Source organism: Dreissena polymorpha, chromosome 4 (genome assembly GCF_020536995.1).
Source record: "Dreissena polymorpha isolate Duluth1 chromosome 4, UMN_Dpol_1.0, whole genome shotgun sequence".
NCBI lineage: Eukaryota > Metazoa > Mollusca > Bivalvia > Myida > Dreissenidae > Dreissena > Dreissena polymorpha.
Genome location: NC_068358.1, coordinates 15,138,343 through 15,154,001, shown reverse-complemented (window position 1 = coordinate 15,154,001; position 15,659 = coordinate 15,138,343). Strand labels below are relative to the sequence as shown.

At 34.9% G+C, this 15,659-nt stretch overlaps 1 protein-coding gene and 1 long non-coding RNA gene across 2 annotated transcripts; one reads left to right on the top strand and one right to left on the bottom strand.

Annotated features, from left to right (window-relative positions):
* Positions 1 to 8,780: 8,780 nt before the first annotated feature.
* Positions 8,781 to 10,961, top strand: LOC127879063 (uncharacterized). Its single transcript, XR_008048902.1, has 3 exons — positions 8,781 to 8,872; positions 10,380 to 10,544; positions 10,818 to 10,961. It is a non-coding gene; the product is annotated as an uncharacterized LOC127879063 (long non-coding RNA).
* A 948-nt stretch (positions 10,962 to 11,909) lies between these two features.
* LOC127878244 (uncharacterized) lies at positions 11,910 to 14,811 on the bottom strand. Its single transcript, XM_052424763.1, has 4 exons — positions 14,718 to 14,811; positions 13,435 to 13,540; positions 12,740 to 12,850; positions 11,910 to 12,576 (listed from the first exon to the last, which is right to left on the bottom strand). Exons 1-4 carry the CDS (start codon positions 14,809 to 14,811, stop codon positions 12,393 to 12,395), a joined length of 495 nt encoding a protein of 164 aa, XP_052280723.1. The 3' UTR covers positions 11,910 to 12,392.
* Positions 14,812 to 15,659: the final 848 nt, after the last annotated feature.

Sequence of the window (15,659 nt, the reverse complement as noted above, 5' to 3'; positions counted from 1 at the left end):
AGTACAAACTATAATGCAGAATAAATGTTATAGGTGTTTTCAATTAAGGTTTTGATCTCTATAAAGCCTCACTTGACCGAACATAGACAGTTTTATTTAGTTTTAAAAAGTTGTTAGAGTTACATAAGGTTAAAGACAGTGCAACATTGTTTTATAGATAAGGCCGTTTTCGATACATAACGTATTAGGGAGTAGAGACTGAAATATATCTTACAATTACCTATACTTATGTTAAGTATTATGTTTTGATCACAATAATGGGATTGAAACGGTGTTATCATACTTACCGGTAGACTTAGAAGAAAACACAAAATTGCCGATTGCAGTTTAGTATTTATTTAATATAATTTCTGATGTATCACTGGCAAAAATGTTAGCAGCATTGTTGGCTATGATAATGCTTACAAAAGCAGTATGACCCGAGTCATGCGAAAATGAGTCTTATGCCATATGCGGCCAGCATAACTCCAGACCAGCCTGCGAACAGAACGTTTATAAATTCGTACTCTATTATAACTCTGAACAATAAAATAGTGCAGAAATGTGAACGCGTGATCAATATTTTTCACTTACTTTGCAAACTCATTTTATTAGAAAAAAAGATACTTGTGTACAGTAAGAGATTGGCCCGTGTATATGCCCGTATTATGGGTGTTTTCCGTTTAAACATGATGACGGAATGACAGTTAATAAACGTAAGCCCGTTGCTCAAGCTGCGATTTCCAATAGTAGCGCTAATATTAGTGATAAATGTGTCATCGATTTCACCTCAAGTGTAGGATTTTCTATCTGAATTTAATGATAATTAATTTTGGTAGTTATCGAAACTTTTTATAAACTATTTCTTCTATTTTTCGGGTCTTTTCCTTTTGGAGATTTTCTAACTGAATTTATTTTTTTTTAAAGTTCAGTTATCAAAACGTTTTTAGAAACTATTTCTTCTTTTTTTCGGGTCCTTTCGTTTTGGGGATGCTTTTAATTTTGCTAAGTAATATTTTTGTAAGTCGTCAAATGGGAACAATTACAATTTAAGACGCCTCTTGGAAGCCTTTTATTCACTTTATTTTGTTTGAACGATGATAAAAGTGTTTGATTGTGACATTATTTCGTTAACAGTGTGTATTTAATGTGATGTTCATATGCATCAGCCTTAATATATTGTCTGCTCTAGTTTATTTAGTCTGTTTTAATGTTTGCGCTCTTGTTATATCATGTACGGCATGAATATGTCATAAACCATAACATTTGTGTTATAAAGTATTTAAACAGAGAATTAACAGCTTATCGAGCAAACAGGTTCACCTATTGAAAATGTCGGCCTCAAAAAGATTAAATCAATACACGCAATAAAAGAGAAATAAAACCGAATACACCATACCCACAAGTTCTCCATATTTGGTTTTGCAAATGGGTCAATAAGGCATTAATGTGGGGTTGTTTTAGTAATAAGCATGACTTTCTGTGTTGAGTTTTTTGTCTGAAATATTATTTTACTTTAAAAATTAAATTGCATTCATCTTACAGGATTTTATAAGAAATTAGCATTCTTTCAATAGCTATCCCTAATATTCAATGAATTAGTGTTTTCGCCATTCGCCATTCGCCACTTTCCAAGATGTAACGAATTTGTGCTGACATGAAGAACTTCCGTTATTTTCGTTCTTCGTTTTTAAAACTTAAGCATTTGCTCCCATAAGACTTTCGTGAATGGAAAATACTTAGTTTGCTGACATTTTTTTAAGTCTTGACAAATATATAAAACATAATGGCTTTTATAACGTTTCAAAAACCATCGTCTTGGTTTAGTCCGCAGGTTATGGTTCCCCAGACAGCCGCTATACCGCGTCCGTTGTCACGAACAACATGTGTATTTACACTTCAAAAATGCCACATTATAACTTGGCTTAACCACTGGATTTTTATTTAAAGTGATATTATGCGCATTTTTCACTGTTGAATGGAGCTGAAAATAATTAACAGGTCAAAATAGTTAGTTGAAATGTGGTAACTGACCAATTATCTGCAACCCATCTTGCTACAAGTTGTTTATAAAAAAACTATATATTATATTCGATATTTTACATTACTGTCCAGTCCTCTAAGCCGAGCGGAGCTGTCTTTGTATAAGAATCGGAGTTAGTATTCGTGTGTCGTATGGACGAATCTGCACTAACACTAAATTTTGATTAACATCGCACATGCATCAGTGCCGTAGCCAGACCCAAATTTAAGTCGAGGCAGTATCTTAGGTCCTTCTAGGGAAGTCCGGGTGAATGCCCCCCCCCCCCTGAATTTTTTTAGACCTAGAACGTCTCTTGTGCGTTTTAAAGGCCATTAAACTACATTATATACCTAAATTATCGGAATCGTGGACGCAATATATTACCGTTTGGTATCAATAAAGTTAACCAAAAAAAATATCCTACAAGTTCATTGTCAATTTTATATTCTGGTACCATAAACGGTGTTTGAAGTGACAATGATGTAACAAACTTAACTACAGAAAAATAGTCATATAATTCATTTGAAGTCATATAGAAAAAAGAAAAAATTGAGACGCAGCTCTCTCATACAAGCCATAGTATGTATATGGATAATATAATGTGCTTTGCATATTTATTATTGAAATACTAAAATAAAATAGATCTACCTTATAATATGAAGAAACAGATCTATCAAACATTTTAGCGAATAATGTTTCATGAACATGTTTTATTATTCTTCAACTTTTAAATATCACTCTTATTGAACGCTAATTCAACTCTCTTGTCTCCAGTCGAATCCCACATTTGAAGAATTTGTTTTCGATCAACTGGAATGTTTTATGCACAAACATTAAAGCGATGCCATTAAGCCGTTCCTCTTTCATAGTAGAACATGTCCACGTTTTAAGCCTTCGCAATGCGATAAAACTCCGCTCACATGTACATGAACCAATAAAAAAATATTATTTCTTAAGTTAACATCAAATCAGCTTCCGCAAACTTGCTGTTGTAGTTCAGACAAGTTCACCGTGAAAAAAATCGTGGACGATTTGTTTTTCCATTTAGAGCTTGAAAGCACAATAGGGCTCTTTAAAGAAATATTTAAATGCATTAAATCAAAAGCGTTTTAAATCATAAACACATATAAAAAGGATCATTGATGGAATTTACTTTAACACGGACCTACTGGGATTCGAACCAACAACATAATAGTGAGCAATGGATCCAGAGTCTGACGCCTTACCGATAGCGTCACACGAGCATATTGCTGATCATGGGGAGTACAAATATTTAACTTAAATCAGTAAAGTTTTTGGCCATTTTTTTCAATTTTCTTGTGTAACATTTTGTTTCAGCACCGCGTCATCATTTTCTGTTAGTTGACAGTTCTATCATCAACGTTCTATCATCAACTTCATTGGCTATTAAATTTAATTTAAGTTTAATACGCGGCATATCATTATTTGAATGTAAACACAGATTCTTACCACCTGAAACGGTCCCGGATTTAACTCGACGCCGGCCATAAAGAGGAGAATTCCAATAAAGGCGAAAACGCCAACCACTCGAAGTGTGTCTAGGTCCAAAATAGACCCAGACCTGGCCGTAAAACACCCGATCCTCGCTCGGTACGTTCCGATGTCCACAATGATTGTAACATCGAAGTGTACAGTGCGACGCTTTGTTTAATATACGGATTTTCCTAATCATTTTGCTGAGCCATTTGGCATCAATTGAAGTTATTAAAATGAAATAATTATCGGCCTCAACATGAACCAATTGTACTCCATGATAATATTTGTTTGTGAATATCATAGTGCCTTAAATTCATTAAATTGCCTCAATTTCTTATATAGATTTTATTCTTTGACATAAATTGTCCTTTTTTCCTTAATCTCAACATTGCTCTGCGAATTTTAGCCGAGGCAGCTGCCTCGGTGTGCCTCAGCGTGGCTACGGCGCTGTGCATGACCAGTTGTCAAACGAAAGTATGGATGATATTCAAATGCGTTATTTTTCTCTTTCCGGGATATTGTTTTAGTATGTTGATGCTGCATTAACAAATATAAGTAAGTATATATGAAGTGAAAACACCAAAAATAAACAACGGTTGCGATAGACACCTATAAATATAGCATATACGGTTAGATGCGCATAATATCACTTTAAAAGGAGATTTATATCTAAATTCAGCATTTCATGACATAATGCGTTCGGTGAATTTATCCCCTGGAAACAAAACCGGTCAGATAAAATTATGGCTTGTGTTCAAGTCAACTTCAAACATATAACTATGGCAGATACGCAGATGTCTGACCAAGTTTGGTGCCTCCATCTTTCATTTACATACATGAATGCATTGTAGAATCAATGTTTATAAATCCGTGTATAATGTGCTCTTTTGCAACATTTGCGATTGATGTTCGTATTTCTCTTGCTATTTTGACCCTCTACTAATACTTGTTGCTTAGTGAATCATACAATTTTCCAAGGAATATCGTTGAATAACGATAAAATGTCAAGAGAATCGTGACAAAACATCTTCCAAACAGATTACCAGCCGGTACATACACAACTGTTGCAGACCAGTTATTGCAAATATATAAACGTAAATCGTTGTTTGTTAACTCTAGTCTATGTCTAACTTTTGACAAACATCAACAGGTTATTATGCTATCAATGAGGTCCTTCCTATGTAATTGTTGATTGTTCAACAAATGTGTGGCTTGGCATGCATTGTTAAACCCGAATGCCTTTAATTGAAAGTCAATGATAGTTGGGTAGCCTAATATACGAGCTTATCGTGCAATAAATAAGGTACACGGTATATAGAAACTTATTATTTATTAATATGCATGCACTGAACCATCACAGCAGTACTAGGACAGGAAACAGTATTTGTCTTGAAGCAGACGTTAGTAGCCATTTAACTAATCTGCCATACATGTTTAAGGACGAAGAGACAGATAGACAGAACGCCCGACCGCCCGTCTGTTTCAACTTTATGTTGATTAACAATTCACAATGCACTTTTGCTAATAGTTTCGTCTTTGATTATTTATTTAATTTAATTTAATAATGATTTAATGAATACATAACATATTTGGTCAAAGGGTTCTGCCAATAGTTTATAAGACAGTACTATAGTTTATGGATTTTAACATGATATTTTACTGGATAACGCCTCTTGGAGTGCGTTACAATCCATTTCCACAGATTATGAGACATTATTTTGGGGGCGTTTCGTTTTTGTCTAGTTCCATGTAGAACACATACCATGTAAAAATAACATATGGAATAAACGACACACAAATTTTAAATATATATGCAATTATAAATGTATTATTATGACAGCGATGAAAAATGTGTGTAGTGCACTTTAAGTCTTATTAGACAAAATTTATATAATTGATGTCAAATCAAGAGTTTTCAAGTCATCGTCTGAATATTTTATCAAAAGTCACTGTTCATATCACAGGTGTCAAATAAATAAAGCTGCTTTCACGTCTCGTTTTAATATTCTTGCATTTGTATATCTTACAAAGAATAATTACATTTATTGCATTTTGCTGCAAATAATAACAATTGTAAATGGCGTGTCACATCTCTGACACGCCCATGTTTTGTGATCGCTATCGATAAACCACTGGGAAATGTTTTGTAGCATGCCGTCATTATATGCTCATAAAGCAATCAGTTCTGTTTGTAATTAACTGGCGCGGTGGTCGAAACAGAGTCGCAGAAGGCCATAAAAAGAAACAACACAGGAGCCTCCTGTGTACACAAATCTGATCTTGTATCCCATGTCCGAAATAAATATTCTGTAAAGAATTCAAGCAGATTAAAACAATTCACCGGATAACAAATTATGTTATGTCTGCAAATGTTGTACTGAAGCAATACTACGAATTACGTTGTTCTATTCAGATCTTCGAAGTTATACTTTTTATATCAGATCAAAGTGACTATTGGCAGTTCAGATTAATGTTCACGCAGTTTTGTCATTTAATGTCTTAACATTCAAAGAGCAGCAATTGTAAACGATCGGTATACTAATAGTATATATGTATCGTGTCAAATATGAAACCTATGAGAGTTTCGTTTTCAGAGGATACGATTTTCAAAGCTCAATTTCCATATGTCTACTGAAGCCATTTGACCCTCGATGAGTGGCGACTTCTTAGCGATGGGGCAATTTAAATATCTGTGCAGAAGAAAACTATGTTACAGACCGAATACGAAACCTATGTGCTGTGCTGTTTCAAATGAGGAGATTTTAAAAGTCCACTTGCTATATATTCAATCGAAAGTATGTGACTCTCTGGCGTGGCTTCCTGTGGCAGAATTTGAACAATCTTTGTAGATGACCACTATATAGTTTGAATGCCAAATGATAGACTATTTGTGCTTTGCATTAAAGTGTTTACAGTAATGTTGCAAATTAAGTCTGCATAAACCATATAAACCTCGGGGAAAAGTAATTTTGCATTTGAAGTCTACATAAACCATATGAACTCCGGGACGTGGCAAGTTTAAAACCCAGGTGAACGAAAAAAACGAAAAAACTTAGTACAAAACCACTAGCAGGTGTTACAAATAAGACGTGAAAGCTTTGAGTTTCGCGGTTTCAGAAGTATTTTTTTAGTTTTCACGTTTTAATATATGTTTAAAAGCTCTGGTAACATGCGTATGCATGCAGTGGACCCGTACGTGTTAATAACCTTAAAATGGGTTCATTCATATCCAGAGATTTGTTTGAATTAAAATAGTAACGGACAATACTTACCATTAGCAAATTGTACTCTGTTGAGCTAAAATCTGACGTTAAACAAGAACCACATCCTTCTTTGTTATAGAGATGAATTATCTGGACATATTATTTTGTGTTTTGTATTTGCTATAACATTCGTATTGCTTGTACTTAAAAATGTACACAATATTCTCCATATGGGTATCAGAATTTTTAACTAAATAATTGACATATTTAAATGACTAACTTGAGTTCAATGTTACTTGATAATGCAAACAGTAAAACATTTCTGAACCGAAGGTGGACACTTCGTCCAAAACATTTGAGAAAAATTGTATAAGTCTCAAGAAAAACAAATTCAATAACATCATGTATAATTTGTATATGTCGCCATATATTTAACATATATATTTAACATAAGAGATATACATGTATTTCACAAATCCAGTATTATCCGCGATGATTTGTTTTTCAGTTATTTTGTATTAACTGTTTGTTCGTTTTTGGCCAAACAACACTTTAAGTTGGACCGGAGATGGGTTTTTGTCCATAGAGACCTAGCTTACCTCACAACAGTCCCCTATATCGTGATACCGTCACCCTATCTGCCACATGGTGACCCACTTGGTTGGGATCGCGCCCCCCCCCCCCCTCAACTGCCTAATAGGGTCGCCTAGACAAGCATTTTGGTCACTGTTGATCGTTTTCACTCAAGAGGCCACATAAATACATTGATTATAAAACTTGGTCAGAATGGGAATCTTATATTTAGGCCAAGTTCGATTCTGGGTCACGTACGTCCAAAACTACATCAAAAGATCGCCAGAGAAAAACATCCTCATCACTATAGATGCCATATTTATTACTTAACCATGATGAAACTTGGTAAGAATGTTTAATTTGACAATATCCTGATCGAGTTTGTATTCATGTCACTGGCAAACACAAACTAGGTCAATATTGGTAAAACTTTATTATAATGTTTATCGTGACGATATGTAGATCTAGTTAGAATCTTAGTCATGTGCGTCTAAAAACAAGATCACCGGTTCAAATCTAAAAACAACTTTCTAATCACGCGTTAATCATTGATGGTTCTATATTGATGTAACTTGGTCAGAGTCTTTATCTTGATAATACCTTGGCCCATTCTATGTAACATTTAGTCATCAGGGGCCGTATTCCAGTAGCTTCTTAAGTTTTCACTTAAGTTAAGAAATTTCTTAAATAAATTTCTTAAGTTAAATTTGAAATGTCAAAAACAAATCATGAGACGCTTAGTATTTCTCTATAAGAATTTCCTTTTAGAGTTAAAGGCAGTTAACTCAATTTTAAATATATGAGAAAAAATACACAGAGTAAAGAAATTTATTAAGTTTATGAATCTACCAGAATTTAACTTAAGTGAAATTATATGTTTAAAGAAAAAATGGCGGAGATAAGAAAAAATATTGCGCAATATTTCAACTTAAGTTATTTTTTAACTTAAGAAGCTACTGGAATACGGCTCCTGGTCGAATCACCGTGTTATAACACACTCAAGAAGCCACATTTATGACACAATTTTGAAACTTATGTAAGAAAGTGTATCTTTACCATATATATGCCGAGTTGGAATGTAAATCAGGTGCGTTCTTAAACTAGGTCAACAGTTAAAATCATAAAACCTTTTAATCGCTGGAGAAGCCACATCAATGACTCAATTTTAATACAACATGGTCAGTGTGTTGATCTTCACGATACCAGCGGGCGCGTTTGGATATGGGTTTAGTAATACGCAAGGTCAATAAGTCAAGTCTTCAACTATTGGTGTTACTTGAACTTATGTGAGCGATTAAGGGCCGAAATTGCCCTCTTGTCATTGATGAATTATTGTTTAAATTTTCGTTCAACAACTTCTCTCCGTTTGTGTATGCCCTTTTCGTCAAACTTGTACAGAATAATCATCTCCGAATTCTACAGCACACAATGCCAATGTGCCACGATTATTTTTTAAGAAGGTGTTGTCCTTTGTTTAAAATTAAACAATGCCATGGCCTTCAGTGTGGCCATACCACGTGGTTTGTGACGTCATTTTGGCTAGCACGCTAAGTAGAAATTTGTCAACATTGGCCCCGCTTAGAAATTTCAAATCCACGTAAGTATCTTATTATTTACTCTTTTTTGACGAAATAAAGCGCAGGCTAAGGGAAAAGTTGAGCACTATTCCCGGTTATATAAATATTTGTCACCAGATGAGTAGTTTAGTCTATCATTCGAGGCAAATTCCTAGTTTTTACGTTACAATGCACGCAAGCACGACAAGCACATTTGAAATCGTCCAAAATATCTGTTTTATATTCCTTTTTGAAGTGAACCAATATGTGCGGACGTGATTAATTCCATATAAAATGTGTTTTGTCCGAAAAAATTACCTGAAAACACCACTTAATGACATTTCTAATGTACATCAACACTTTGGCTAACACAACAAGCAACGAAATTCAAGGCAAGCACGGCAAGTCGATATTTGGCTAGAACGACTAGTTGTTATTAATTATGTTTCTGAAGCGATGTTATTGTTGTGGTAATACACACAAATTTAATTAGAATTTCAAAACATTTTCTTGGTCCGGCACAGTAAACACAAAAATATAATGTCGGACAATAACTGCGATGCTGTCTTGCACAAGTGCTATAAACAAATTTGAAACTTTCACCGAGAACAATCCTCGGAATGTAACAGAGATACTATATGTCTGAAAAAAGTTCCAACTAAATGTGGCGAATGTCTGACACACCCTTTTGGAGTCAGGTTTCAATTAAATTTTTTGATTTCGATGAACAGTCCACAATAACTCAACTATCGTTAAAACGAACTGATGCTCATTGTGTCATTTTCGACCTAAAATGGCCCACAAGTCATCCGGGGGTGACTAGAAGCCGATTCATGTCACACTATGATGACTTTTGTCAACCGGGGTGACTAGACGCCGATTCATGTCACCCTGGGGTGACATGAAGCCGATTATAGTCACCCGGTGATGACTAGCGTCGGCTTGAAGTCACCCAAGGGTGACATGAATATGCATTTATTCACCTCGGCCGACTTGTGGGCCATTTCAGGTCGACAATAAGCCGATCTTATTGATATAAAATGCAACATTTGACGCAAAATATCAACACATGTTCCTTTGATCGTTTTATCCTTAAGTGACAGATGCTGACGTATGTTAGCACTTGTATTTTTGGTAGGATTACATAAGTAATATTTGATTAGAAGCATAGTGATGTACGTTTTGATAAAGCAATACCCAATGCACACATAGATTAATACCACGTGATATATCGATCTGAGTTGCAGTTAGCTTGGCTTTCGATTAATCATACTGTAGGTTATGTCCATGTTCTTTCCAACTGTTAAGGCCATTGCAAGGATTAAACTATACTGTTGTTAACAATGTTTTAAATTGTTGTAAAATGTAGATTTAGTAATGCGCCGTTGTCTTGTAATTATTTATGGCTAAGTAGATGAGATATTTGAAACGGTAACACACATGACAAATACATTATATGATTATAATACTCTAATGGTGACAGCACGGTGAATACATAATAACAAATGCATAATTATTTATTTCAATTAACATATTTGATGTTTTTAGATACACATGATGAAAACCGAAGAGCGATATATTTGTGCCATATGCGCCAGAGGGGTACAAGCACAGGCGCAATTTGGTTTACCATGAAAGAACACACGCTGGGATGTTACCCTTTAACTGTTGCGGCGTTGGGTTTTCATCAAAACGACAATTACAAAGACACAGGTCATTATCATATAGCGCTTTTAGTCAGTAGAAAAATCACAGTCGGCTGTCTTATTTTACTTGCGATTCTAAACATTTCGAATTGTGTACATTGCAGTTTCACTACATAAACATTATCTTTAGAAAGCTGTGATAAACAGTCTTAACAAAAACGCGTTATAGATGTATAAGATACACATTTCCCAAATCATTAACTGGTTAATTATTGTAAATAAGTAGCAAAGAGTGTACGTGTAGGATACATGTGCTTATTATGCTTATGAATGCTTACAGGTGCAATGTACACGGTGACGGAAAAACTATCTTTGCCTTTATTGTGGAAAAGAATTCGCAACGAAGGTAGATTTAGATGGCCCGAGAACAGCGCACTCGAGAGATCGAGTGCCAGATATGCAACCACAAGGCCACAACACGGACTCATCTCCGAGAACATCTCAAAACACACAGCGAGGAAAAAACACACGTTTGCCATGTGTGCAAAGCCGCCTATAAACACATAAGTTCACTGTATAGGCACTTTGGGCAAAAGCACAAATGACGTGTATACAGTGGTTTTACTTGTTTGTGATTTACCCGTGATTTATTTGTGATTTACCCGTGATTGAATTGTTGCGATAAAAGCATAATCATCAGATCTCAAGCATAATTAACATTTGAACCGTATCTGTTTATACCACGATGTTTACTTGTTGCGTTTTTTTAACTTTTTATTGTACTTTTTATTGTTTTTTTAATGTTTTGTTAATGCTACTGTTATATTATAGCAGTTGTGATTTGTATTGTGATTAAAATGTAATTTTATAATTGTGATTAATGCTTTATAATCAGATCTCAAGCATAATTAACATGTGAATCGTATCTGTTTATACCACGATGTTAGCTTGTTGCGTTTCTTTTCTTTTTATTGTATTTTATTATTTTGTTAACGCTACTGTTATATTATAGCAATTGTGATTTATATTGTCATTTGCATGTGATTCAATGATGCCATTTAACATTGTTTAATTAATTAAAATTATTAATAAAACATACACTGCGTTGTGTTAATTTCTGAAACAAAATCTTGAACAATCTTCGTTGTTTGTTAACTGCATTGAGCAAATCAAACGTAAAAAGCAAAGACAACTGAACATTTGTGTCATATTATACTTTGCTTTTATCCAAAATTTCTCAATTATCTATGTGACACACAATGCTTAATGCCGAAATATAAAATGGAGTATTAAATTAGGGCAGCTTAAATATTGTACAGTTTTGGACAAAAATAGAGTTATTAAAACAACGTTTGAATCAATGCTGTTCAAAGCTTCAATCAATTATTTGCAACCAATTATGATCGGATTCACAAAGGCGAAAATAAACACATACCATTAGCATTTATTTGAGTGAGATAAATATTCAGCACAATTTTGTCGTGTACTGAGAAAACTGGGCATAATGCATGTGCGTAAAGTGTCGTCCCAGATTTGCCTATGAAGTCATCACAGGCTTATAAGGGACGACATTTTCCGCGTAAAGTGTCGTCCCAGATTTGCCTGTGCAGTCAGCACAGGCTAATCAGGGACGACACTTTCCGCCTAAACCAGATTTTCGCTAAGAAGAGACATTATTTAAACGAAAAATTCCATAAAAGCAGAAAATGTCGTCCCTGATTAGTCTGTGCGCACTGCACAGGCTAATCTGGGATGACAAATTTGCGCACAAGCATTATGCCTAGTTTTCTCAGAACACGACACAATTAACTAAAAAACGGGAAAAAAATAACACACTATGCACATGAATAATTATTTATATCTCGCTCAAGTCAAGCTACTAAAACACGGAATTCTTCAGAAAGGCGGTTTCTTATCAAATTTCTTCTATGTCTAGTCCAATTCTGTACGTAGGCAATAACTTGCTTTCGTTTCTCCTCGCACAGTCCCACCGTACACCTAAAGTTTCCCTGGCAACGGCATTTCGACTCGAGTCCATTTTGGCCTCTTTTGCCTTCGGTTTCACGCGCAATCTCCCCGGGTTGTCAAACTCGTGGTCACTAATATTGAAATAAATACAAATAAATACATTACTTCAGTTGAAATAACATGTGTTTTTTTCTTTTAAATTTTACTTAAAATATTCCGAATGGACATATTACATGTATTACCATAATACAGTTTGTGCACGACTAAAAAAGCTTTACGGACAAACAAAATTACCGAATATCGGAATAGCTCTTGATGTTTGGTTCATCTTCACCTTTGCCATCGACGTTATATTGACCAACGAGTTTGTACACATTCTTTTTCGAGGTTGTATAGAAGAAGTGCCTGAAAGTTTTAACAATAGTTTGGGTTGGAATCTAAATGCATCGGAGGTCAATTTACGGCATAATATGAAATAAACACGACTTATAAGCCTGTTATCCGCGAGTGACTATATGAAAATGGAATTATAACATTTTTAATAGTTTTATTTTTTTATGAAACAATAACATCGCTTCAGAAACATAATTAATAACAACTAGTCGTTCTAGCCAAATATATCGACTTGCCGTGCTTGCCTTGAATTTCGTTGCTTGTCGTGTTAGCCAAAGTGTTGATGTACATTAGAAATGTCATTAAGTGGTGTTTTCAGGTAATTTTTTCGGACAAAACACATTTTATATGGAATTAATCACGTTCGCACATATTGGTTCACTGCAAAAAGGAATATAAAACAGATATTTTGGACGATTTCAAATGTGCTTGTCGTGCTTGCGTGCATTGTAACGTAAAAACTAGGAATTTGCCTCGAATGATAGACTAAACTACTCATCTGGTGACAAATATTTATATAACCGGGAATAGTGCTCAACTTTTCCCTTAGCCTGCGCTTTATTTCGTCAAAAAAGAGTAAATAATAAGATACTTACGTGGATTTGAAATTTCTAAGCGGGGCCAATGTTGACAAATTTCTACTTAGCGTGCTAGCCAAAATGACGTCACAAACCACGTGGTATGGCCACACTGGCCTTGCGACTGCAATCGAGAATTCTTACTGTACCGTTTCGACAACAATCCTTCAGAATCTTGTTCTTGTGAAGTCATAAACCTGAACTCAGTAAAGCACTATTCTTAGCAGTATACCAATTAAGCGCATTACGACAATATCCAAGCAGAGTCGTCGTTCCATGCTCTCACATTAAATTTGATCCAGCTATGCTGGTTTCAGTCAATTCTCTGCGCGGAGGTTGGTATTAAGAAGGCGCGGGTATGCAGTATACCAAATGATTACTTTCATTATTCCTTTATTTGGTCTTAATACCATAAAATGATTTGTTTTGATGAATTGAATAAATATATTACTACAAAACTATATATAATCTCAACATGAGGACCCTTATATTCAATGACCGAAGGAAGTCACTAACTTGTGACCTTTTTTTAATGATTTCCGGTCAAAATTTATTATTCGTGTTTAATACTGTAAATATCGCACACATGTTATCTCCCTTTCATTTCACTATAGTTATATGATGATTCTTGTGTTGATATAATATTCAAGTCGCCTATAACTCGATATTTTCGAGTGGCAGCATTTTATTATTATTATGCTCATGTTTTATTGTATGTTGTGATTATATATACATGTATGCTGATGAGACTTTAATAATCCGTCGGAGACGGGTGATGCTCCCCAAAGTTGTTTTTTTGTCACAATCAGGGGCGTAGCTGCTATAAGGGCACAGCAGTCCCGGCCTACAATTTTTTTTGAAACATGAACAAAATATAAATGCTTTAACTTCAAAAAACGTATTAAAATGTTGATGGGGGGGGGGGGGTCAGGTGTTAGAAATCTGCATTTCATATTGACATAATCCTCAGACAATGGATTCTGGACGTGTTCAAAGGACATATCTTCCAATTATCAACTCTACTTCTTTCTATGTGCATAGATTCTGTCTCGCTTCTTTTCACGCGACTTGCTGTTACAAGTTTACACAGATCTTCATGTAGATCTACTTGTCTCCCTTTCAATACTACAGTAAGTTGTAATCGATTAGCGTTGGATTTGTAAGAAACATTCCGAATGACGTTTATGACCGCGGAAATTTAAAATGGAGCACTTGCCCCCGTATCCTGATCTATTGACTGACTCTTATCGATACTCTGGATGTTACACCAAAGGCAGCATACCCGGCTATATACCGTGCACTAGCAATCCTGCTCACAATGCCAGCTACCTCAGCCTCGAGTGAGCGTTCCTTCAGTTCTATGCGACGTATCAAATCGTACATGAGAAGCACCATGTCTGGTGAACGGCTGTCTGATTTAGGGCTCCTACACATTCACAGAGAAACGGATGTTTCGCTCGATGAAATCATCAACACATTTGACTTGGTTAAAGCAACATTACTACTCAAAATCAACGAACATTTCGTACAATAATTCGTAAAATAAAGCTAAATAATTTAAAAAAGCATTGTTCCTTATGGCAATTGCCGAAATTTAAACGACAGATGTGGTCTGATAAAATAGATGTTTGTGGATACAAAATGATCGTTTGTATTATGGTTTTAACATGGTACAATTTTAGTGTTCGTGTGTCGTGTGAATAGATATAATCTTAGGAAATTAGCATGGAATTTATTGTGTCCACAAATAAATAAAAACGAGCATTTTGTATCTATAAAAATCTATGCAATCATACCACATCTAGCGTCCCATATTGTTTTAAAATTTAGTTCTCTGGTATAAAGATAATACAGTAAAATTTAGTTCTCTGACATTGAGATAAAACAGTAAAATATCAAAGAAAAACAGGCCAAAGTCTTATATTTTCTTATCTTATTATTTGTCTACATAATTATGCTTTAAATCTCACCGCAGGCGTTGTGAATTTAAAAAAAAAATCCGGGGGACTGGGGGGAGGACCTCCCTTTTTATGTATCATATCCGGGCCTACAGCTAAAAAAATGCTAGCTACGCCCCTGACAATATTGCACTATATATTCAGATAAAAGGAAACGTCTTGAGGGCACAGTAGTTGGGGGACAAGATTTTTTATACAAAATTTCAAAGGGCACAGAAGTTGTGGGGACAAGAATTTTTTATAGAAAATTTCAAAGGGCCATAACTCTGTGAAAAATCATCCGAC

Bases quoted from the DNA above. Each gene is read 5' to 3' on its own strand.
- LOC127878244 (XM_052424763.1), bottom strand. From the start codon at position 14,811: ATGGTGCTTCTCATGTACGATTTGATACGTCGCATAGAACTGAAGGAA. The intron at 12,851-13,434 runs GTAAGTATCTTA...TAAAACTTTCAG, and splicing joins CTTAGAAATTTCAAATCCAC to GCACTTCTTCTATACAACCT. The intron at 12,577-12,739 runs GTAATTTTGTTT...TTTCAATATTAG, and splicing joins AAGAGCTATTCCGATATTCG to TGACCACGAGTTTGACAACC.